The 24,894-nt window shown below is 38.8% G+C and overlaps 1 protein-coding gene across 4 annotated transcripts in view; it reads left to right on the top strand.

Annotated features, from left to right (window-relative positions):
- The window catches only part of ATG5 (autophagy related 5), a 74,679-nt gene extending 59,329 nt beyond the window's left edge, over positions 1-15,350 (top strand). Inside the window, exon 9 of one of the 4 annotated variants that reach the window (XR_007374977.1) lies at positions 13,048-13,155. Coding sequence is in view for 3 of the 4 variants with exons in the window: in XM_048935611.1 (XP_048791568.1) it covers positions 13,048-13,184 (137 nt within the window). In the remaining variant the exon portion in view is untranslated. Of the gene's footprint in view, positions 1-13,047 lie in introns of all 4 variants that reach the window. The other 3 variants (XM_048935611.1, XM_048935610.1, XM_048935612.1) reach the window with 3 other exon arrangements.
- Positions 15,351-24,894: the final 9,544 nt, after the last annotated feature.

Raw genomic sequence — 24,894 nt, 5'->3', positions numbered from 1 at the left:
AATGTGTTCATGTATACGGGGCCAGACGACATGCATCCCAGGGTCCTGAAGGAATTGGCTGATGTGATTGCTAAGCCACTCTCCATCATATTTGAAATTGACTGTCAGGTGAAGTCCCCAGTGACTGGAAAAAGGGAAACATCATTCCCATTTTTGAGAAAGGAAGACCCAGGGAACTGTACACAGGTGAGCCTCTTGTTTATGCCTGGGAAGATCATGGAGAAGATTCTCTTGGAAGAGAAGTTAAGGCATACATGAGTCGAGGAGGTGATCCAAGACAGCCAGTGTCAAGGGCTGTCAGGGCTTCGTCAAGGGCAGATCATGCGTAACCAATCTGGTGGCCTTCTATGATTGAGGCGTTGGTGGACAAAGAAAGGACAGTTTATTTTGCCTGTTTGGACTTGTGCAAAGCCTTTGGTATGATCCTGCACCACATCCTTGTCTCTAATTTGAAGAGAGATAGAGCTAAAGGCTGGACTATTTGGTGGATAAATAATTGATCGGATGGTTGCAGTCAGAGGGTTGTGATTAATGGCTCTGTGTCTAGGAGGAGGCTGGTGATGAGTGGTTTCCCCCAGGGGTCTGTCTTGGGAGAGGTGCTCTTCAACATCTTTATCAACAACCTAGATTGAGTGCACCCTCAAGAGGTTTTCTGATGATACCAAGCTGAGTGATGTAGTTGATACAATAGAAGGAAGAAATGCTATTTGGATGGACCCGGACAGGCTTTAAACCCACCACATGAACCAATGAGGTTCAACAAGGCAGAGCATGAGGTATTGCACTTGGATTAGAGTAATTCCAGATAAGAATACTTACTGGGATAAGAACTCATTGAGAGCAGCCCTATGGAGAAAGACTTGGGGGTCCAAGTGGACAAAACCTGGACGTAAACTAGCAGTGTGCACTTGTAGCCCAGAAGGTCAACCGTATTGCAGGCTGCATCAGAAGAGGGGTGGCCAGCAGGGCAAGGGAGGTAATGGTCCCCGCTGTACTCTGCCTCATCTGAAGTACTCTGTCCAGGCTTGGAGTACCCAGCACAAAAAAAGATGTGGAGCTTTTGGAGTGTGTGTAGGGGAGGACCACAAAGAGGGCTGAAACACCTCTCTTACGAAGAGAGGTTGAAGGAGTTGGGCTTGTTTAGCTTGGAGAAGAGAAAGTTCCAAGGAAACCTTACTGTGAACTTCTGGTATTTGAGTAGAGCTTGTAAACAGGAGGGAAGTCCAGTTTTTATGTGTTCTGATAGTCATAGGACAAGGAAGAATAGCTTTAAACTAAAAGAGCAGAGATGTTAGTTGGAAATTTTTTACTCAGAGGGAGATGAGGTACTGGCACAGGTTGCCCAGAGAAGCTGTTGATGCCTCATCCCTGGGGCATCCCTGGGGTTCAAGGCCAGGTTGAATGGGACCCTGGGGCAGCCAGATGTAGTGATTGGCAACCCTGTCTGTGGCAGGGAGATTGGAAGGTACCTTAAAGATCATCCATGCCATTCTGTTATTCTATGAATTAAAGCAAAGAAACCACGTGTGTACCAGATACACAAACAAATCTACTCCTGCTATTAGGAATCAGTACCCTCCAATGGAAGGTTGGTTGCAGAGCCAGCTCTTTACATGCACATACTAGTACAACAAAATAAGCTGTAACTCATTTCTGAACTGTGTTCCTACATTGTTTTATCCACATGTCTTAATGACATTAATTTAGCAAATTCTTGTTTACAAGTATTGCATGCACGAATAAAAATGTCATGGATCCACAGTTCTGCTTTAAGTGAAAAAATACTTCCTGGACTCTAAAGAAGTCAAAATTTGTCTAAAAAGATATGTGATAATGTATGAGTTGTTGAAGCAAATTCTTCAGGTATTTTGATATGGAAAAATTAAAATGAACCTTCTGAGGAAAATTAATATGTAATCTTACCTTTGAACAAATAGCTATCTTGTGACTTTATTAAAAAAATTACTGTTCTGTTTAAATAGCCCCTCAGGTATTCCATTGCTTCTTTATCTGCTCTTTCCTATTTTTTTCAAGAGTAAATAATTGTGTTGTGGTAGAGATCCCTAAATGCTTTAATCTACTAGCTGCTTAAAAGAACTTACGGTATGTGTACAGAAAAAGAAATGTTATGTGTGCAAACTATATTGCCTACTCATTAAAGAACTTATTTTTCAATGAGTAAGGGTCTGGAAGAAGGTAATGTAAGTATTTTAGCAAGAGTTTGTATTTCTCTGACAAACAGCACTCCCCTTCTGTTTGTGATCACAGGATGAAAGCTCTCTAAGCTTGTATATGTACATTTTTACTGCTACATCATGTAGTGTGCTCTTAAGATTGAGATCTCATTCCCCAGGAAGCATTTCTGTCTAAGATTAATTGCCCTTTTAAAATCAGTGTTTGATGTATTCCTTTGGCTATATCCTGACTCACTTTAACCCTCTTTGACCTGACCCCACTGACTATTAGCGCCATGGCTGAAGGAGAAATACTTCAGCTTGATGTATGCAGTACAGATTTGAGCCTGTGGTTTTTCACATCAATGGATTCAATTAGCTGGGTTTTTACTAATCAGCTTAGCAGAAGTTGGAGAATTTGTCAGACATGGAACAAAATTGTCTGTTCTTACAGGTTAATTGAGCTCATCCACGTTTTCATGTTTACGTTGCTTGTGAAGTTTACTTTGGTTAACTTTCATAATAATACTGTTGCAAGTAGCATTTAAAAAAGGCAAAACTGGTTTATCTTCCCCCCATTAAATGAAGGAAGGTGCAAAACATAAAATAGCAACCATTAGATCTTTGATCTGTGTATATCTCCTACCACTTTTCAGGCAAATGTTTTTAAATTATAATTATGTCAGAAAGTCCACATGTGAGGTTGATTTATTTAACTGAGCAGATAAACTGAAAAATATTGTCATGACTTTATGAAAACAAGTAAAGTTGCTGATGCTTTCTCAATTGAGTGTTGCAGCAACAGCAGTCCTTTGCTTTGTCTTGCTAGGAGTAGTTCATCATTTGAGTAGCTGAAAAGTTAATTATAGTAAGTGGGCGATTTGGCTACAATCTAATAATATTTGCAGGCATTATGTGAATTATAGTAACTTGAAAATGAAGTAAAATAGAGGTTGAAAGTTCAAGAATGCCAATAAAAACCTTTAAAAGTGCATATATGTGCATATGCATATGAAATATAAGATTGTACTTTGTAAGAATTTGCTAGATGTTTGGAAGAACCACACCGCTGAAAACAATGATGTTTTAAAAGTCTTTATGAACAGTTAGCAACACGAATTCTTACAGCAAATGAACTTGGTTTATACTAATCTTTATCAAATGCTTCAACTTTTCGAGAACCATCTTGGTTACGTTTAGCTTCCTGTCTGTACACAACTAAGCCTTAATATCTGTAGGTCACCTGAGAGGGAAAGCCTCAAACTTGATTAAATGCATGGTATGTGTAAGGGTTAACTCATAAGTCAATGTTCTGCTATTTGAAAAGTTACACAACTCCTAACACAACCTTTCCTATTCCTCGTCCATATACAAATCTTGTGTGGTTGCTTGTTATGTGGACGGTAGCTCAATATGCATAGAATTTCCCTTTTTGTTCACATATGCATAGCCAAATTTAAGTGCTTTGCAAAAAAAAAAAAAGTTTTAATTGTGAATTTGAGTACAATATAAAGTGACACAGATTCATTACTAGTTCAAGGCTTAAGCTAAGGCATGGATACTAGCAAGGAAGAAGGAATATCAGAATACTTGCTGCTTATATAGGTTGTTTATAACTTTTTTCCTAGGGCTTGGATGTTTGAGAAGTATCTTAGACTCAGTATTCTAAAACTTTTTAAATACAAAAATTTTCATGGTTGAAGAAAAGCACTTTTGGTTTGTCATAAATTATCTTGGGATTACCTACAGCAACTTTATTAAGAGCTGCTATGAAATACACAAGAATAATTTAAAAAAAAAAAAAAAAAAAGACTTTTCATGCAACCTGCATTTACTGGTGTTTGAAACTAAATGCTAAGAACTTTTTCAGTGAGATAGAACAATGGTTTCTGGTTTGTTTGTACCTACTGCCTAGCTGTTGTGTGATTTGAAGCACATCCTTAATTCTCACAAGCTGTTCTGAAGCTAATTAAACTTCTGTAAGAGGTGGTTGGCAAATTGTTTTTCAGAAATGCAGCAATCTAATGTGAAGATTGACTTGTGGTAGAGGATGTCAGGAAATTGAGAGGAAAAATTGCTTGAAGAAAATAATGAACAAGAATAATGCCAAATTCTTTATTTTTTCCCACGGAGTTTAATGATGCTTAATGTAGATGATGTTGTATATTCACCTACTTTCATTTTGTAGATGGAGAAGTCTCGGACTACTGGAATATCATCCAGACAATCTAATCATACTGAGAATGGTGGCAAGATAAGTTTCCTCTCCTTTAACATAATAAATATCTCAGCCATCTGCCACAAGAAGATCCTGAGGAGATAAACCAAGTGGCCTGGATCAAAAGTGCATAGAGAAATACAGCACTAATTCAAGCATAGCTCCGAATCAGTGAATGTGAATTTCACAGCAGTATCATAATGGAGGAATAATCTAGATATTTTTTACAGTTTTGCTTTTATAGTCAGGTACTTTGCAAGAACAGAATTCACTAAGATTGACACAGGTCCAGTTCTACCATAGCCTTTTGGACTAAGAAGCAGCAGTTCTCAGGAGGGGCTCTGGTAGAATGACATCAAGGGACTAAGAGTGAAATTGAGCTGGTGATGTGAATAACAATATAAACCAGGGTGAAGAGAGATTGATATTTTGAACTCTTCATTTTGGAGGATAATAATATTTTTTCTTAAAAAAAAAAAAAAAAAAAAAAAAAGAGAGATTATGGGGTTGTTTGACAAACGGACTAAAATTTAACATTCCTTTAAAAAAAAAAATTAAGTATTTGTATATTTATAAAGTGTTGGATTTAATTTAGCTTTGGTTGTGTTTGGGCAAGGAGTGTGCCATGGTTAAAAGTAGTGTGTGATATTTAAGCAGATATCAAAAATATCCAGAGCCTTGGACATATTTTGGAAAGCTATGACCTTCAATTTGAGCAATTGAATTTATGGTACTTCAATGATTAAAATGAGAGATGTATTGCTGCCTGTTAAAAATTTCTACCTGATGGTTAAGTTAGACTCATGTAGAACAGTTAAATCTGAACAGAAATTCTTCCCCAAATTGCTCTTTTATTTGGAACAATGTTTGTTCCAAATGCAGAGTAATTTTGAGAGCAAAAAAAACCTGGTTCTGACTACTGTATTCAACATATATTTCTGTATATGAATTCTTCACCTGAATCAGCATCGGTGGCTTTCCCCAGTGCTGGCAGGATTTGCAGGAAGGAATGACAAGTCATTGCTGTGCCATCGTGTCACACATCAGCCTCTAAAGCTTTGAGGTCAGACAGAAGCTTTTGTTGTGGCTAGGCTATTTTAGAGTCAGCTTCTCGGATTTTTTATTTTCTCATTCTTGCTCAGAGTATAGTGAACAGCATATCTTGCCAGTTGCGATCCAATATATCATCATTTGTGTTTCTCTTTAAACTGCTAATTACTCCAAAATAGGGGAGTGGAAGGGAATTCTGTTAGCTTATGTGTGATTAAAGGAAGGTGGAAAATATGTTAAGATTGCTGAGGGAATGAGTGATTCTGGCAATGATGAAACTTCTGTGAGTAGCAATGAAGTTGAATTCACAGAGAAGTAAGTAGGGATGTGCTTCAGAGAGGTAAGGCAAGCCTTTGACTCTTGATTGAAGTAGACTATTGTGAAACTTCTGAAAGCTTGTACTAAGATTTCATTCTTAATTAAACAGTTTTTAAAGTAAAAAAATCCAACTTGATATAGGATGTGTAATTCTTTTAGACTTCGAAGTAATAGTTGCTTAAGAACTTTGTATTAGCAAAGAGACTTTTAATATCCACTCTTTCAAGTACATGTGCTGAACTCAGTAGGAGGAGCATGTGATCAGTTGGTCTTGAGATGAGACCAAGCTCAACATTTTTTTGTCTTCACTTATCATAAAACTGTGCAGGTATTGAGTACCTGGTAGTACTCAACTAGTGGGTAGGTAAGATTTGTTCAAAATGTTTTTGTATTTGAGACCTTTATATTGAGGTCACTGCTGCAGTGAAATCTGGATTTCTCACAGCATTTGTGTACTTCATTTCTGTTACACACGCACCTGTCATAAATCTTTTTAAAAAATACTTTAAAAAATGAAAAGCATAAATATTTGGTTCATATAGGTTGATTTCAGTCCATAGCTTAGTTTGCTGACAAAGCAAAGAAATATTTTGCCGTAGATAAAAAAAGACGTGGTGTCTGACTAAACTAAATATTACAAAAGTAGTGTTAAAATTTTAATAAATATCCCTTAGATATTTATTTATTTATGTATTTATTTATTTTGAAGTTTACAAGTATTCTATAAGCAGGTGCAACTTTGTGGCACATGCAATAAAAATAATTGCTTTGCTGTAAATAGTATCTATTCATTATCAGTTTAAGCTGTAGACATTGGGATTATTTTCTGTTTGAACAGGTTTTTCTTGGAGAGCTAAATGCTGTTTGTCAGTTTCAGTTCCAGCAGTTGAAAGACTACTGTACCAAATTGAACTATTACTGACAATATTGCAGTTTTGGGGTTTTGTTCTTGTTTTTTTAAAGACTTACAAGTACAGACCTACTTATAAGTGCACAAAGTTACATTCATTGAGTGGTTGTGTTTGTTTATATCCTACAACTGGTGCACAAGTCATTGGACCACAAGACTTGTCTGAGGCTGTCTTTTCTCTGCATATTGCTAAGTAACCAGCCTGGCCTGCCTGCAAATGGGAGGGTAACTCCAACCACTATCCAGTTTTTTCTTACTGCTTGTGGTTACAGGTTAGAACGTAAAAGCTTTGAATTTTTTTGCTTGCTATTCAGTGTAGTCTTCTGTGAAAGACTTGCATGCAATTCATTGCTCTTAACCATAAACAAACAAGAAAACAAACAAAAACATTAGTTTTCAGGGAAATTTTAACTTTTGCTTGCTAGAGACTTGTTTTAAAAGCTGTCAACAATATTTGTCAGTGATAGATTTGGTAGTTGCAGCTACATGTGAAGCACAGTACTGAAGGTTACCTATCTGTAAATAATTTCCTAAGGGATCCTAAGGAGGCAGATTAAAGTCTGCCCCATAAAGATGTCAGGGTGTCTTTTCAGATTCTGAGATGTCCAAAGCACCATCTGTGAACACACATTGTTGAGGAGTGTTTTGGCTGCTTTGAGGTACCTGCGCTTAAAGAGCTGTTCTGCTGCCTGGTGATGCAAAGTGCAGGAGGGATGGAAAGGAAAGCAGCTACAGAAGAGTCACAAAAGAGGGAAATCTTTGCTCCCTGTTATGCTGTGTGATATAACCTGTTGTCAGGAGTACCATTAGTGATATCTAATCCAGAACCTGTGATGTGTTTTGAAGACAAGCAAGCAAGTTTTTATGGCCCATTTCACATCTGAAAATGCTGGGAACCCTTTCTGTTACGTTGTTCATAAGGTTGATAGTGCATGACATTTTCCTTGTTTATTCTTAGTCCCTACAATTTTTAGTATCACTGTCTAATATATTCCTGTGGCCATTTATCATGCTAGAAGCACATTATTTGATTTCCTAGTTTGAAACACAAGGTACTGTTTTCCCTTTTTGGGGTTTTAAAGGCAGTTTAGTAAGTAGTGAGTCTCTGAATAAGAAAGGGTTCTAAATTGTCCATTTTAATGGCTGCTCTCAGTTCTGGGACTTAATATGCAGAGGACTTGCATACAGAGGATTCTAAGTACACTAGGGAAATTCTTGCTAAATCCCACATGTCTTGCAATATCTGACAGTGAAAGCATTTAAGCTAGCTAAGTTGCCCTGATCTGTGAGTGGTAAGAGGCAACAAGTCTGAATGGAGGCATTTCAAGCCATGAGGTTTTAATTGGTGCATCACAGTGATGTAGGCTGGCTAGAGACAGTGGTCTTGGGTAGGTGAAAGGGGGTTTCTAGCTGTAGCATTTCTGAGCATTGTGGTGCTAATATGGGTGAAAAGTGGCTGAAATATGCTGCTTTGCCAGGAATAGTTCATCCTCACTATTCTGCTTGTAGACACTTGAATCCATTTGAAAGGCAATTGGTTTTCTTCACCTGCTTCAATTCTTCTCTAAATAGAGATCATCCGGTAGTATTTAGGTTACGTCAGGAGAATGTATAACTGTCTGAATTCATGCTGAATAAGCTAATTCTCTTGTTCTGATTTTGAGTGTTTAAGTTAGCAAGCAGTTATATGGCTAAATGAAATAGAAGAACTAATCGTGAGTTACCATGACATTGCACATCTTCCTAACTTCCCTGAAGATTATGTATTATCTTTTCTTTGTTCTCTCTCTTTCTCTCTCATAAATTATTGAATATTGAGGGTTTTAGAGGAAGCTTAGCAAGAGCAAACAGTGTAGTTGGGCATTCTCCCCAGAGATGGACAGTGAAGTGGACTGGAGCTGCCTGAGGATGAGGAGAGCTTTGAGGCAGTCTCACAAGGCCTCTTTTGAGATGCAGCAACCACCACCATCTCATTTCCTTCCGTCAGATGCCTAACTCCAAGAGAGTCCTATACCAGTGCTTTGTTTGGCTGGATCAAGGTGGGTTCCTGACTGGGAGCACTGAGATAGAAATCTGTTTCTTTCCTTTCAATCTGAGCTGATCATTTCTCTCTGTACTTTTCATATAGTGTTGGAAAACTTCTGACTAGACATGGTATGCCTTCAGGTGCGTACTCTACGTTGCAGCCTTTGAGTTAGAGTGTCTAAGTTAGGAAATCTGAAATCTCCCCAGAATGTGTTGGTGTGCAACAGGTAGTCTTAGTTGTGTGCCTTCTACAGATGGAACTTTGTGAAGTTTGTTGGTAAAACTTTGTAATCTCTGCTTATTTGCCAACTTTCAGGGGCTTATACTGGTTTTTGAATTCAGGAATTTTCACAGGGAAGCCGAAGGAGAAATCACTTAGTTCTTCAATAGCCATTCTGGTAGCAGGTGGCTTAATTCTTTTGTCTTGGGCTTTTTTGTAAATGCTGAAACAGTATTTATCACTTGTACATCAATTCAGTAATACTGTAAATGCTCTGATGGAAATAGTTACTGTGTACACACATTGTAAAATTTTCTATGAAATGTTTATTGCCTTGCTTTCATTTTTCTGATATTTTCACTTCTTCTTCTTCCTTAATTTGCAACAAAGTAAAAGAAACCATCTGTATGTCATATGATACCTAGCATGTAACCCAACTTTTTCTTGACTTAAAAGGAGAAGTCAGTGAGGTGACTAGAAAATTTTAACATTGCTTTTGAGAAAATTCTGGGGTTTTTACTACATTACGTTCTGCATTGTAAAATGGGTGCTGACAGTTTGATCTTTCCATGTCTGGACCTCATGCAACACAGATGAGCGAAGTTATTAGCTCTAATTTTTATAGACATAGTCCAATGATATGGCATTAATCTTCTACTTAATTAAGCAGTTTAAATCTTATGTCACTCATTTAAAATATGTTGCATTTAGCAACTTGTACTCTTTTACAGAGGCATTCCAGTAGTCTCTTTATACTTTGTGCAACAGAATATGGAGTGGGGAAGCAGAGAACAATACTTGGTGTGTCAGATCTACAGTTCCTAAAAGTTTACAAACAGTAATGGAAAGAAAAGCATTATGCAAACCTGTTACAGATATAAACCAGGTAGATGAAGCTTTCAGAAGAAGCTAGCAAATCTTCAAGAACCCAGATCAGAGTGGTAATGTGGCTGCTAATTAGACAGGCAGCTCTTGAGAAAATGAGTGTTTTTCAGCAAAGTTTTTAACATATCTCCTGTTTTCAGCTTTTGTTAAATAGAGTAGCTATGTATGAGAGAGACTCTGTATGTGATCAAAATGGGGAAGTTACTCAAAATGTGAAAGTTGAGAAAGTTTGGGTAAATGCAACTTAAGTGAGAGTTTATGTTGTATAGTAATGAAAGGAAGGGAAAATGCTGAAGTAGAAACAAAGGATTTTGTGGAAGAAGGCTACAGTAAATACGGATTTAGTAGATAAGATCTCTTTAGTCAAGCCTCTGGGGGAGCAAGACTTAAGGAGAAGTGATGCTTTGTCAGAGATAATACTAAGGCACAAACAGCACTAGTGCAGAAATGTAGACTCTAATTACAGCATAAATTCTTCATTGACCCCTGGGACTTTCTCAATTTGCTGAGAAACAGAATAAAAGATTTGTATGAGAAAGGAACGGAGTTGGGTAGGGAAGAGGAAATGGGGACATGCAGATAAATTGCATTTCATTTTTAAGCAAAAGGCATCAAGTTAGTACACACATGCACACATCCAAAAATATTGTTATTTAAAAAAGAAGTCAAGGAAAGTGTTTATAAGCTTTTCCTACAATCATTAGAAGGTGATGCTCAAATTCTGAAATTTCTGATCCATCTTAGTGCAGGATTTTGCTAAAAACAGCTGTGCATAGGGAGCTAGCACAATCTGGACCTAAGCTGAACTGTTTGTGAACACTGACGTGTGTAATAGCCAGTGTGTGTTTGCCATGAGCAGAGTGGTTTCAGATTAATCTTTTGTTTTCTCTTTTCTTTAATATGTAAAATTTCTGGCATTAGATTACAGTGCATTCTTGAAAGCTGTAAGGAAGCCAGCGGCTTTTTTGGTGAAACTTTAGAGGTACTATATTGACCAGATAATGTCCAGGTGGAGAGTGATTGTGAATGATTCACTGATGAAAAAGGAAGAAAGAATTGAAGACTGTCCTGACAAGAATTGAAGAAGTCCTGACCGGACTCTTAATGTTTCTGTCACTCAGCCCATTAATAAGAGCATTCTTGCTAAATTTACAGATGAAAGAGATGTACGAATGACTACAAGTTTTAAGGACAAGGTTAGAATTGGGAAGAAGTGGAAAATATGGGGTTTTTTTAAGGAAAGAATATGCATGAAAATACGTTTGAATTATTGTGCGTGTTTTATTGTATGATGTGATCAAACTTTGCAGTAACACATCTCATATTATCACATAACAAGAAATTCTTCTGTGATCTGTGTTCACAGTTTAACTCTTGTTGAATTTTTTTTCCTGAGCTTTGAAGGCTTTTTCCCCTGTATGCAGTGACAAAATTGCTGTAAAAGAGGTCTGCAAACTAATACTGTATTTTCTGCCATCTCTGCACGCAAATGAGATCTCTCTGACAGTTAACTGATATTATGAAACATAGACATCTGTCATCAATGTTACGGCCAATTTATGGAATACCATAGGTTGACTTTAGTTTGAAAGTGTTGAACATATATTTTACTTGATTTTGAAAATGTGGGATATTCTCAGCTTCTCAGCATGAAAACTTACTGGGAATTTTTTTCTTTAGGAGTAGTACTTGATGAGTAGTGTTTCAACCCTGTAAATATCTGTTTTGGTTGGAAATACCAGACATTTATTTTACATGATCTGCTGTTTTCTGACCTGTCTGCAATGAAAGCAGAAACCAGCAATTGTTCATACTTAATCAAGTATGAGAACATGTATACTATGCCATCCATGGAATCAAGCTTTCTATTTTTCATCAACAATCTTTACAGAATAGAATACCATACGTAGTTAATGTAACTAATATATGATGCTTTATTTTAGACAAACATAATTGTCAGCTTCTGCAGTAGGAATTGTTTGTAGTATAAAGTTAACAGTGTATTCAAGAGTGATTGTTCCTAAAATAATGTTGCCTTTTTCAGGCATTTTTCAAAGCATTGAGGCTACTGAACACAAATAAGATTTTATCTGTCTTATAAAGTAGGAGTTATGCTGTAACTGGGGGAGCTGAATAAAAGAGCCAATAATGGTACTTCTGGCATCCTATATTCTACTTTCTCTCATGCAGCTCTTGGGCAACACACTGGTTTGGTTTGGTCTATTCTGTAGATGGTAGGGGGATAAAATGCCAGTTAGAAAAGGCAGTGGTATTTCTGCGCGCTGAATTTGGATTTCACTGTGGTAGGTCCATGTGAGAAAGCCAGAGTATAGTATAAAAACAGCAGAAGGTCACCACTTACTTTTTTTTTTTCCCCCTAACCATTATTTGGAGCATATTTTAAATGCACTTCTCATATCATGACTCTGAAATAAATTTTCATTTTCAGGTTTTTTTTAGTTCATTTTGTGGCAGTTATGTCAGTTGCTTTAGCTGGTTCCCATCATTTGAATCAAAGGATCAAAGTACTTGCATCCTCCGGGACAAGTATAAATAAAAAGAATTGAAATATTCTTAGAATATATCCTTGTCGTACTGGGAATCATTTACAAACATAGCTTTTCCAAGAGATGAAACTAAGTGAGAAAAAGCTGGTGCCAGCTCAGTCTTCTGAGTAACTTTCAGTAACATTGCTAGATTCTCAAGTAAATTATTCTTAGCAAAACAAAATTACTGCAGGAACATTACATATGTTATGAGTTGTTTGGTTGTTTGGTTTGGTTTTTTTTTTTTGCACATACTCTTTTTCAGCAGAAAGCATATTAAGCATTAAAAACATGTCATTAGTAATTTTTAGGAAGCCTAATCTTAAGCATACTCACAAAAAATATTCCTGTGGCTTATGTCTGGGAGGGATAGATATACCTTAAACGTATTGACACCAAGGTGTGATTTCTGTAGGGAAAGAGTAAGAAAAATAAAACTTGAAACTAATGGAGAAGAATGGTGCTTGGATTAAGTTTCATTTTAAACCAATTTTTAATTGGAATTATTTTACCTTAGTTTCTTTCTTAGATGATACCAGTCTCAGCTTTCTCCATGCCGGTACTTCCTGCTTTTCATTCTGTTAAAGGCTGAACTCTGTAACACCAATTAAATCTACTGTAAATTAAGCATAAGTAAATGTTTAATCTTTCTGTGAACTTTGAATGATGTACTTAGTGGTTTCTCTTTTTCTTTGAATTAGATGGAGAGAAGACGACTCAAGTGATGATTCATGGAATTGAGCCAATGCTGGAAACACCACTACAGTGGCTAAGCGAACATATGAGCTATCCAGATAATTTTCTTCACATTAGTATCATTCCCCGACCTACTGATTGAAACTTGGCTATATTGGTATGAGGATCATTCTCAAGGTGGAATTCTAGGGGCATGTTAACTACTTGCTTGTATCAGTCTTGAGACAGGCAGCCTGACCAGAAAAAAAAAAAACAAAAAATGAAACAAAACAAGAAGTCCTCACTGCTGCAAGCCAAACAGGAAGAGAGATCCTATCATCAGATAAGGGCAATTGGGCTGATCTTATTTTGCATCACTGCTGCTTTTCTTCACCGCTGTAATTAAACTTCAGTTGCGTTATGAAAGAATTTACAGGACCTCTGCAAGTCTGCTGTTTTCTTGTAAAATGTAATGAAGCTGAAACTGTCAGCTGAAGAGCAAATGGAAATGTGCCGCTCGATTATATTTCTGATTACCAAATAGGCAGGGCTATTTCCTAACGCGGTAACGTTTCAACTTTGAGAGTGGAAACATTGGTTTAGTTTTCTAGAAGAGTTAGGCACCGGCACATTTAGTTACCAAGAGCTTTTTTGTAAAAGATCAAATTACTGTAAACCCATCTTTCCTTAATGAGAATGTCATGTTTACAGTATGTGTATTGGTATGCAAATGATCTTCTAACTTTGATAACAAACAGCCAGAGATTTTAAAAGCAAACCCGTCAGCATGTTTTGTCGTTTAAAAACATGCACAACTTAATAATTTCCAAATACTTTTGATTTGTATGCTGTCACTGAGTACTCCGGTACGTGTATTATTCCAACCAGTTTTCATAGACAAGCAGTGTTGTAGGATAATTTGTCTCAGGATTTGTCATGACGTTTCTTTGTGTTCGTTTAATTTTTCTTTTCTCTGAGGATATTTTCTTTAATTAGTTCAAAAAGTTTGGAGAAAAAAAAAAAAAGTAAACGAATGTTGCAAACTGTTGTATCCTGCTGTTTATTCCCTGGACAAGAAAACAGTTAAATTGTAGGATGATCAGCAGATTTATTGCTTTTTAATAATTTTTAATTTTTAGGAAGCTGGGGTTTTTCCAACCTTCCTTGCTTCTGAGTTTAGTTTTTTACTGCGATCCTTGGGCAATCAGTCTGAAATTTGAAAGATTATAATCTCACTGCACAGAACTTTCCTTATTTTGGCAAAACTGTTCTTAGGCTATCGGGGCGCTTTGTTTCTGAATGTTCTTACCATTACAGCTGCTGCTAGGATCTGGACACTATTTGTGTTAGGTTGAATTCGTCAAAGTGTTTGCCATATTGCTTTGTCTGCAGTCTGGTTGTGTGTGGCACAACGCTGTGTTTATAGTAGACATATTAGCAAGTATGTCAAATACCATCAAATATATATTGGAAAAAAAAAAAAAAGCATGACATTTTTCTATCAAAAAGAGTGTAGCTGTTGAAGTTACTGCTCAGTTATGACTTGCAAATGTCCTGATAACTCCCACTGCTGTTCCCATTCTGCTTGTTTCTGTTCTTTTTGGTAGAATATTTACCTGTAGGTGGGAAAGAACAAAATGGAAATCAATCAAACAAACAAAAAACTCTTTTAGAAGAAGGGGGGAGGGATCTCCTGGGATGAGGATAGAATTGAGACTAGAAAAGCCCAAAGGGCAGAAAAATGTCAACGGAACAGATTAGATAGTGCTTTAAATGTAAATAAGGAAATGGTATTAAGGAAATGGAAGGAAAAAAGTAATGGGGAAATAAACATAGGCTGTATTCTGTGGGACGTGACAAACCTCTAAAAGACGACAAAACACGCGGGTCTGTGTTTATGCAGAACTGAAATATAATATTCTTACAGTGGGATGATCTGGTTGAGTTGTTCTAATTTCCAGTTCTGTTTGGAATTTTTGTTGCAGAGTTGGATTGGCATTTGTAAACTCTCTTAGGCGGACACATTTAAATTTAAATATTCTGGAGAATTTCAAAGTCCTGCCAGTGGATAAAGCAAATATTTTGTAGTTTTCATATTTAAAAAAAGTATTTTGTAGGGATAATTTTTCCATTAGTCAGGATAGTGTTATAAAAGGCCGTACATTAAAAAAACCTATACAGGTTATTTCCGTTATTTGCTAGTAAATCCAATTTTTAAGGCCTAGCATGAAACGAATAGCTTGGCTTTAAAACATACTCTTTCCTATTAAACTATTTAAATTTCATTAAAAAATAAAATAAAAAAAAGCTTGGGTCTGTCTTCATTTCCAGCTAAATAAGGATTTTTATCATGGGATGACAAAAAAGATGTGTCAATGTTTGAGAAGCAGCAGCTGCTTAAAGAACTGGTCAGGCGACGCACCTAAGCAAGAGGACTGCATCACAAAAATGGAGTCTTTGCTTTCCCTGATTCTAATCACATTTTTGTAGTTCATACTGCTTAGCCGGTGAGTAACAATAGGAACAGGATGAGTGCTGTGGCTTAATTACTTTTCTTCGCTTTGAAATGCTGCAAAACTTCAAAACAAAAGAAAGAGTCAGCCTAAATTGGTCAGAGTTTAAAATAGTGCTCCCTAAACTTACTTCAGCGCCAGTGAAAAGCGAAAGGTACACAAACATGTTTCTTTACATTTAGTATTCAAGTGCAACCAGTGCAAAAGTTAAAGAACTGTTTAGAAAAGAGTGAGACACAGGGCTTGTTGTTCACTGTATTTCACGTTTGGCAATGTCTACCTTGGTCTTTGAATGTTTGCTGAAGAAAGAGAGAATTTTCCAATGCTTTCTTTGATCTTTGATACCACTGACCATCACTCAGCACGCTGTCGATTAGCACACAAGGCGATGCCTTTTCATGAAAAGCTAGAAATTGGTTGTTTTGATTTTTAAATTATTTGACATGAATTCTTTGGGAAAAAAAAAGAAAAAAACAAAAGTAAGACAGCAGAAAATATGTTCAGATTGGGGGGGAAGGAGGGGCCAAGAACGTTAAGACCGCTGGGAAGAATGTGAAATAATTATCCAAAGGACTGGTAACCATGAAAACTGAAGAATTAGAAAAGGTGCAGAATTGAATATACAGGGTGTGCATAGACACCAATCAGAAGGATTGCTGCTGCAAAAGGAGGAGAAAGACCCAGGTAATCATGCAGTGTTACGCTGCTGAAGCATGTGTAATTCTGGCTTCACATTAAGTACAGAAAAGGGAGGAAAGTTATGTGTCTGAGAGGCGATAGTTGTCAAATGCGATGTTCTGATCTCCCGTGTGCAAAGCAAAGAGATTCAGTCTGCAATGGACTGTGCTGCTTTAGTGGCAGCTAAATACTGCTGGGAATCTGTGTTAGTGTGATTAGGAAATCTTGCCAGAATGTGAAGAAATAATAGATCTTAAGGACAGATCAGACACAGGAACATGCAGTGGGAACAAACTGTTATTAACCGTATGGAAGGAAAACTGTTGAGCTACATCCAGATCTATCTCCACTAAGGGTTTTAGGAGCTGTGGAGCAAACCAACGTGGGGTTAAGTTACGAAAATGGAAAGAGACTCGGTGACCGGGAAAGTCCTTTTAGTTCTGTGTTCTGACAGCCAGATATCTATCAGATGGTGAAGACTCTTAATCATCACTTCCAGTATTGTTTATGTGCTGCATAATTATGGCGTTTTTAATTTCCTTATATGGTGAATGACATCTGAGTGAAAATCCATGTTTATGGTACTGATGGTGACTTCTGGTAGACTTCTTGTTCTGTGTTGATCTTCAGGAAAATCTGTGTCTCAGCTGTGTGAGCGTATTAGCATGTTCTTTGAGGACTTCTAGGGCTAAAAAGTGACTGCACTTTTGGGAATGTTTTAAGCAAATGTCACAGCTTGCCAGTGGTGGTAAGTTAGCAAATCAAGAGTCTCGACATGAAAGGAACAGACAGATCCCTCTTGTAGGTACTTCCCAAATTATTATTATATTTAGTCTATGTTTAAAGTCTTCAAACAGTATAGAAGTTTACCTGCAAATTTAGCGGGAGCATAGAGAATGTATTTATTCATGTGGCATTCTGTGCAAATATGCAGTCAGTTCTGACATCTGCACCAGCATAACGCTGGTGATTATCGAATGCTGGAAGGAGCACCATGTAGGTGGCTGTGCGGGATCCCACGAGCACGGTTGTTCTGGTGCTGCACTTGGACCAGGTGTGCGGTTGGAATGACTCTCCAGTGCGTGCTACCGTGTTTTCCAAATTTGACCTTACAGCATAAACACAATTACTCCGTAAGGTCTTTATGGAAAAATAATGTTATGTTGTCAAGATATCAGAAAATGTCTTAGGAGACAATGTTTCCCACCTCAACCCCCAAGATATTTTTGTTTCAGAATTTGTGCCTGTATTGATGCAGCGAGGCTTTTGGGAAGTGACTGTAGTCATTGATTTTAGCATTTCTGGCTCGCTTAGACTGGAAAGAGATTCTTCGGGTGATTTGAGCAGAGGTTTTTAGAATATCGTATCACATACAGAATGTCTGACTCACCACATGCAGTATTTCTGAATTACAGCAGGTAGGAGGTATCTGTAGTGTGTTAAAAATTCTGGTTTTGAGACAGGGATAGTGACATTTCAAAATATTGCGCTAGCCCTGACTAATATCTCTTTAGAGAGGTAAAACGATGTGAAGTTTCAGATGCTCAGAAGTAGATTTCAGGTTTCTAAGTCATACTATTGAATTCACTCGTGGAAGAAGAGTTTGAAGTGAAATGGATGTTTTCCTTCCCCCCTCACATTTCACGTCTCCAGGATTCACGTAACTGAAGTTCTCTTAACTGTGAAATGAAAGATTAAAGTATGCAAGAATACAAAGCCTCTTTCAAATACAGGTACGCAAACAGATACATGAAGATAAGTTTTGTGTAGCTCAGGTTTTCATATATATAAAATAGCAGTTATGTGGGGCTTGCAGGTATGTTTTCTCACGTGATTTAAATAATATTTATACTGGATAAGAAACACTCAGGGTAGAAGAGAGGTGGCCGTGTTAAAGTTGGAAGTTGGTGGAACTCAACTTCGCTGCTCTTGAAAATGGCAAAATGCATCAGATTTTAAAATAGCACTTTCCATTGAACATGCTTAAAGCCTTAATCCTTGCATCATTTTGCTAATATAGGTCAAAAGATGTAACAAAATGAATGTGTTGTGGGAACAGATGTGTGATCTAATTACTAGTGCACATTGTATTCTTAGTACTCATGGTAATTGTGAGTATTGTAGAGGGGAGAGGGTAAAACCACTACATGGCATATTATGCGTCTACCAGACTTCGCAGGTTTGCTTGCAAGACTGTGTTTTGCAGGTTTACACGACAGCTACTAAAAGTTGGATTCTTCTTAAAACAAAAAACTGATAGCACTGCTTGGTAGCCCCATCTCCTCCCTGAAACAGAACCCTTCTGTTTCATTGTGCCCAACATAAGTATGAATTAAATTTAAGAGAAAAGCAGCTTTTTCGTTCAGTCTGGAATTTGTGATGAAAACACAAAGCATGCAGTAAGATGTTGTTTTTTCACTGTCCGCTGACAAAAGCTTCACCTGCTTTGCCTTGTGGAGACTTCACTGGGTGTCTTACGCTCACAAGGCCCACAAACAATTAGTGCTAGTGCTCCTAATGTCAAACTGCTTCTGTCTTGGTCCTTGCATGCAATAGATCTGTGCCATAGAATATTTGGGGTCTAACATGGCTCAGTGATTAGGGGCCTGGGGCGGGAGCATGGATGTGAGCCGGATTCCTAGCTATGAGGCTGCTGTTCACTTTTTTTGGAGAGGAGATTCTTTGGGGCATCTCTTGAGCGCTTTGCAAATGAAAAGCAACATATAGAAGCCAAGTGCTATTTTGTATTGTGTTCTTTTTGCGTATAATTAAGATTTTGTTGCTTAGGGTTGGTAGTGTCCAGATTGGCATTCAAAAAGAAGAGACAGTTTGTAATTCTGCCAGTGTGAGAGTTAAGCAGAGTCACTTGTATTTATTTTCATCACCATAGAATTAAAGATCAGGATGGAAAGTGCCTGGCGGAAAGTTGCATCGTACGCGTTCTTCTAGCTTTAATTAAAATAATCTGCACTACAGAGGTTTGATTTCCATCAGCTGCATGTGCACACGCCTGCCCTGGATTTTTTTTCCACACTTCAGACTGTGCAAAATAAGCTGGTGTTCCTTCATCTTAGCACCTATCCAAGCCTGCGCCGGGCTGAAGAGAGCAGAGATGAGACGTGGGAGTGGCCCCGCACCCTGGAGTGCTGCTGTGACCCAGGAAGTCGTACACGGGCTGTTCATCATTTCCACTCTAACAATTTTATTGTACGAGTTTTGTCACTTGCTTGCTAACGCTTTTTTTCTTTCTTTTAATCTGCAACTTCTCTGTTTTTCAGTTAATCCATGACCTCATCTGAAAGAGATTAGCTCACGGCTGCCCCTTGCTCTCTAGTTTTCTTCTCTCCATTGCAGGTTTGTTATCAGTAACTGTAAAAGTGAGCGTGACTAAAACCCTGATCCCAGAGCACTCTGTGACCCTCGCATAGGGCTGCTCCTGTGTCTGAGGCATGGCTGGGTTTCGCTGGTGCTTACCACAGACTGAGTAGCCCTGCAAGGAAAGCAGTGAAAGAAACCTGCGGAGGAGGGGAGAGGGAAGCGAGAAGAATTAAAGAACAGCGAAGGTGGGGCTTGAGAGAAAAATAATCAGTGGGGAGAGAAATGACAGGGCTGAATGCTGTATCTCACCCAGGTTTCTCACTCACTCATAACCCTACAGCTCCCACCACGTGCCTGCCTCCCCCTGCTTTGGGTGCTGGCTTTCATGTGCTAAGTGCAGCGTCTGGCACCTGCGGTGTCACCATCTGGCACGGCCTTGTTCCTGAAGTGTGCAGTGCAACTGGGAAGGGGTGTTAACCTCCTCGCTTGGGTCTGCTGCTCAGGGAGGTTGTGGCGATGTGGGGGTTGGCCTCTTCTCCCAGGTTAGATTGGTGTTAAAATTGCAACAGTTGAGGTTCAGGTTGGATATTAGGAAAAGCAGCGCCTCAGAAAGAGTGGTGAGGCACTGGCACAGGCTGCTCGGAGAGGTGGCTGAGTCACTATCCCTAAAGGTATTCAAGAAAAGGAAGACGTAGCACTAAGAAACGTGGTCTGCAGTGGTCACAGGCATGGGCTGGTGGATGGACTAGATAATCCTGTTGATCTTTCCAATCTTTATGATTCTGTTATATCAGGTTTAGTTGTAGAGAATGATGTAAATATTCCTAGCCAGGCTCCATAAACAGCAGAAAGAGGACGTGCTGGTTTTAATGGTTAGCTGTCCTGCTCTCACCATTTTGACACTTTTGAACAGGAGAGCGAGCAAAACTTTGTACCTTTCTGCCTTTCTAAGTGTTTCTTGCTGAACCACCAGGGCGTTTTCTCAGCAGCTTCTCTGCCAATCATAGGGATCCGTTCCCTCATGGAATCTGGCCGCTTTTGTTTTACTGTATGTAAGCTCACGTTTGACAGTTGTTGAGGAAATCGCTGTGGAACAAGGGCCATAATGGCAATTAAAATCTCAGCTTAATTTATTGCTCCTATGTCCTTCACTGGGAAATAGTTCTTAGTGAAATTAGTCATGCCCTACTTCTGGCCATGTATTCAATTATTTCTGTGGTAAGAGGGGCAAGATCGTAATGGGTCAGCTTGCAATTTCCTTGAAATATATTGTATGTTTCTTAATATGCCAATAAAAGGAACTGATCTTCATTTTCATCCCTTACTGAAGCTTGAATCCATCCAGTGGTTCTGCTGTGATCAGGACTCATCCTCTCTGGCCTCTATAAATTATATTGGGTTTGGTGTCTTTCAGATTTTGGGTGTGAGGAAAAGCATTTCGGCTCTCTGGAGTTTACCTGCATGTACTCTTGTCCCCTCTGCAAATGAGATGCCACATTCTTCACAGTACAGTCTTTTTTTTTTGTTGCTTTGAACAGTGAAGCAGGTGAGCTGTAGCTGCTGGGCATGAAGATTAATTCTTGAGCGTTCCTTTCAGTGTTTTCTGAAATTGAGAACTTTCAAGTTTTTGAGCCACACCTCTAACAGACGCTCAGTCTGGGTAACCACACAAGCTACCAGCAAGATAACGCAAGGTGTAAATTAAATTCTCTTTAAAAAAATGGCATTGAAGTAAATGGAAGCATTCACGAGGGCTCCGTTCACACTTGTTTTGCTGTCTTTGTGTAATCAGCTTTCTGTAAACTTTCAGGAAGAAAGCCTCATTGTGCTGCTGTGCTGGCTTATGGAAAGGGCCGGTAATGGCTTTACGCGGCTCCCCAGCCCGCACCCCACTCAGCCCTCGCATGTGTCACTGCAGGCAATTAACAGTGCTTCAAAACCACGCGCGGCTGCTATTCCAAAACACCATTTGATGCTATCAGGATGCTTGAGAATGCAAGCAAAAATATGTTTGTTTTGTAAAGGGTGTTTATTCATCTCTGGAAGATGCTGAAATAATCAAAGACATCTGCAACACCGTTTGCAACATCAGCAAGTAAATCTTTGCTGCAAGGTACTGTCTGCAGAGGATAAAAACGCGTCCGTAATCTTTATTATAATATTGCATTAGAATGCAGTGTAACTTATTTAGGTGTTCTGCTTTGATCATAATGTGTTGGGAGGTGTTACGCTGAACTGGATGGTGGATACCATCAGCAGAGGAGGAGATCCTTAACATCCGAACGCGTGGGCATGTGCCGCAGTTGCCACATCATAAAGGAGGGCAGCAGCCCTGCAGAGCTGCCCCCAGACAGGTCACTTTTACTGCTGACTGTGTCTGGGCTGAGGAATCAATGTGGCTCAGTGGGAGCAGACTGCTTTTCCTGGCACTGCCCAGGGAGGGAGAATGAGGGACTTGTTGGATGCTTTGCAGCCCTATAGTAATGACTTTGGGCGTTCACCTTTGCTTTCAGTATTTCTCCTGAATTATTTACATCAAGGGATCTTGTCCTTGATTCTGGCATTGGTGCTAATTATGTGAAGCAAGTCAGTGACTGGGATTTTTATTTAATTTCAATGTGCAGTGAGATACAATTAAGCATAAATTGTGTGGCTGCGTGTTTCCTGTGGAAAATTCCAAGTTTATTTTGCAATGGCAAATAGGATCTCAGAAACAAGAGGGCATGAAAGCTTATGTCCTTTTGCTTAGTGTTTTGAGGAAGTATTACTTTTCAGAAAGGGTGGTCAGGCACTGGAATGGACTGCCCAGGGAGGTGGTGGAATCACCGAGCCTGGGGGTGTTCAAGGAAAGACTGGATGTTGTGTTGAGGGACATGGTTTAGTGGGAGCTATTGGGAATAGGTGAACGGTTGGACTGGGTGATCTTTTAGGTCTTTTCCAACCTTAGTGATTCTATGATTCTATGATTCTATGATTGGTGCTCACTGTTTGCCTGCAGTGCCGAAGCATCCCTTTGCTATTTGGATCATGTGGAAGGCTGTTGTTGTATAAGTGCAAAGATCTCCTTCCCCAGACTGAGAACTGACCAAGTTCTGATTCTGTTTCCTCTGAGTTCTGACAATAATGTACTCCCCAGCCTTTTTAGCCTCCTGAATACAGCTATGCTGGTGCTTGCTCAGCTCAGCTTGCAGCTTCATCATTGCCATTGCTTTGCAGGGGGAGATACAATGCGTACCAATTAGTCAATAATTGTAATAATAATAATAATATAAATAATAATATAATATTAATAATAATAGTAGTAATAGCAACAATTCTACCTCAACAATGGGATAACATCTTAAGAGTGCTTAAGGCCAGAGCCAGAAGGAGCTAGCAGTAGCTCCCATGATACATCAGAAAGAGGGAAGCTCAAGCCCTGCACTTTCAGTCACTTTCACAACCTTCTTGCAGCGGAAGAGGCAGATTGCTCAATGAGTTGTTCGATATTTGGGAGGATACTGACATAAGTGGCTGTAAAGTAGTACCTGCCACTTTGCAAGAAGAATTTCTCAGCTTGTGAAATCTACTGTCCTTCCTCTGCAGGGATGAGGGAAGTCAGCTTCCAGGAGAGCTGTGATCCCAGTTTACGGGGGCAATAAACTGGTAGAAGTTGGGGAATAAAAGATGATACTGAAACACTACTCACAGCATAAGGTCCTTCTCAAAGCACGAAGAATGTGCTGCATCTTCTAAAGATGGGCTGATGCTACTAATGAAAGGTGCTTTGTTGAGTTTTGTTTTCTGGTGGTGTCAATATATCCTGCTTTGTCCCCTGCTCAGTTTTTGGAGACAGTATTGTCCAAGAGAAGCCTGATAAATCTGATAGTACATAGGTGAAATTTCAGTCTTATTTCTAATATTATCTTACAGAACTTGAATGAAATCTATAAATTGGTCTTTTTTTTTGCTGATAAGGAGGGACTTGAGCATGGGTCCATCTGCTTACAGACCGAGCAACAGGGGATTCAGGCCAGTACATCCCCTGTCTGATCTGCTGTGAGAGCTGCACAGTTTTGCTTGTGTCCTGCACGCTGACAGTGATGGAAGATGGTTATGTGTGAGGCATGTTCTGACATCAGGCAGTGTCCCCCGTTAAAGCTTCTTTGAAGTTTCTGGAAAGAATAGTGGGGATAGCGATGACCTAAGAAGCAAAAAAACATTGGAAAGAAGGCAAAACCAATGCAGAATCCTGCTGTGTTTCAGGCAGTGAATTGCAGGTATAGAATCAAAGAATCATTGAGGATGGAATGACCAATAAGATCATCTAGTCTAGCTATCAACCCATGCCAGTGGCTGTTCCAGACCATGTCACTCAATGTGACATCAACCCTTTGCTTGAAAACCTCCAGAGGTGGTGACTCCTCTTAGTCATATTGGACCGACCCCCGGTGTGTCCAGTGTATCAGTGATGGTAATGGTACCAGTAATGGTAATGGAACCAGAGAAACAGGTGCTGCAGTGCTTTGCAGCTTAAGGCTTGAAATGCTGTCGTGCAAAGGGCATCTGATGGGAAGTTCACAAAGTGGCACAGTCTGCTGAACAAGGCAGTTTATTTATGGAATTACTCTGTCATTGCGTGTTCCTCCATTAACATTTAAAGTACTGTTTTAATAACCTCAGCTGACGTTTCTCTGACAGTGCTCAATGGGCAGCTTTAATGGGCACTGCGTGGAGATCCTTGCAGCAGCAGGTACAATTGCTGCTCTTCTTACTTGCCTGCAAACATTCCAAGTGATCAAGTGTGACACCTTCCTGCAAATGAGGTAATTCCCGCTTGGTGCTTAGGCTTCTAAAGAAGAAAACTTTTATATGGTAACATTAAAGGCAGACGCTTTGTTTTAATCATTTGCCAAAACAGCTGAAAACAATTATTAATTAATAGGAAACATGGACTTTTAACTTCGCAAGCTCTCCAGAGAAGTGTTTGTGACAACTTGCATCTGGATTTATGGATTATGTGGATACAAGGGAGCTGGGCATCACGCTGCAAAGGTTGACTGCTTTAAATTCATTTTAAGTGTACACATAGCGCTCTTAAAATTAATACGTTTATAAACCCAAATTGGTTCAGTTGAATGCCTTTTGTTCTGTTTCTGGCTTCATTTGAAGCAACAACAAAAAGCTGTGCTTGTTTGTGTGTTTAACCAAAATGCTAAATGCAATTACTCTACCAAAAGCACACAAATATTTTTTGAATAATAGAGGCGCCCCTTTCACAGCGCTTTTGGTATTTAGCACTATGGTTTGGAGTCTTGAAGGCAACTTTTTCACATCTCATAAATAAATTTTTTAAAATCTCTTAGCTGGCTTATTTAATTTGAA

This window comes from Lagopus muta, chromosome 2, assembly GCF_023343835.1.
Source record: "Lagopus muta isolate bLagMut1 chromosome 2, bLagMut1 primary, whole genome shotgun sequence".
NCBI lineage: Eukaryota > Metazoa > Chordata > Aves > Galliformes > Phasianidae > Lagopus > Lagopus muta.
Note: the sequence above shows the minus strand (reverse complement) of the source record. Positions and strands in the feature narration are given on the sequence as shown.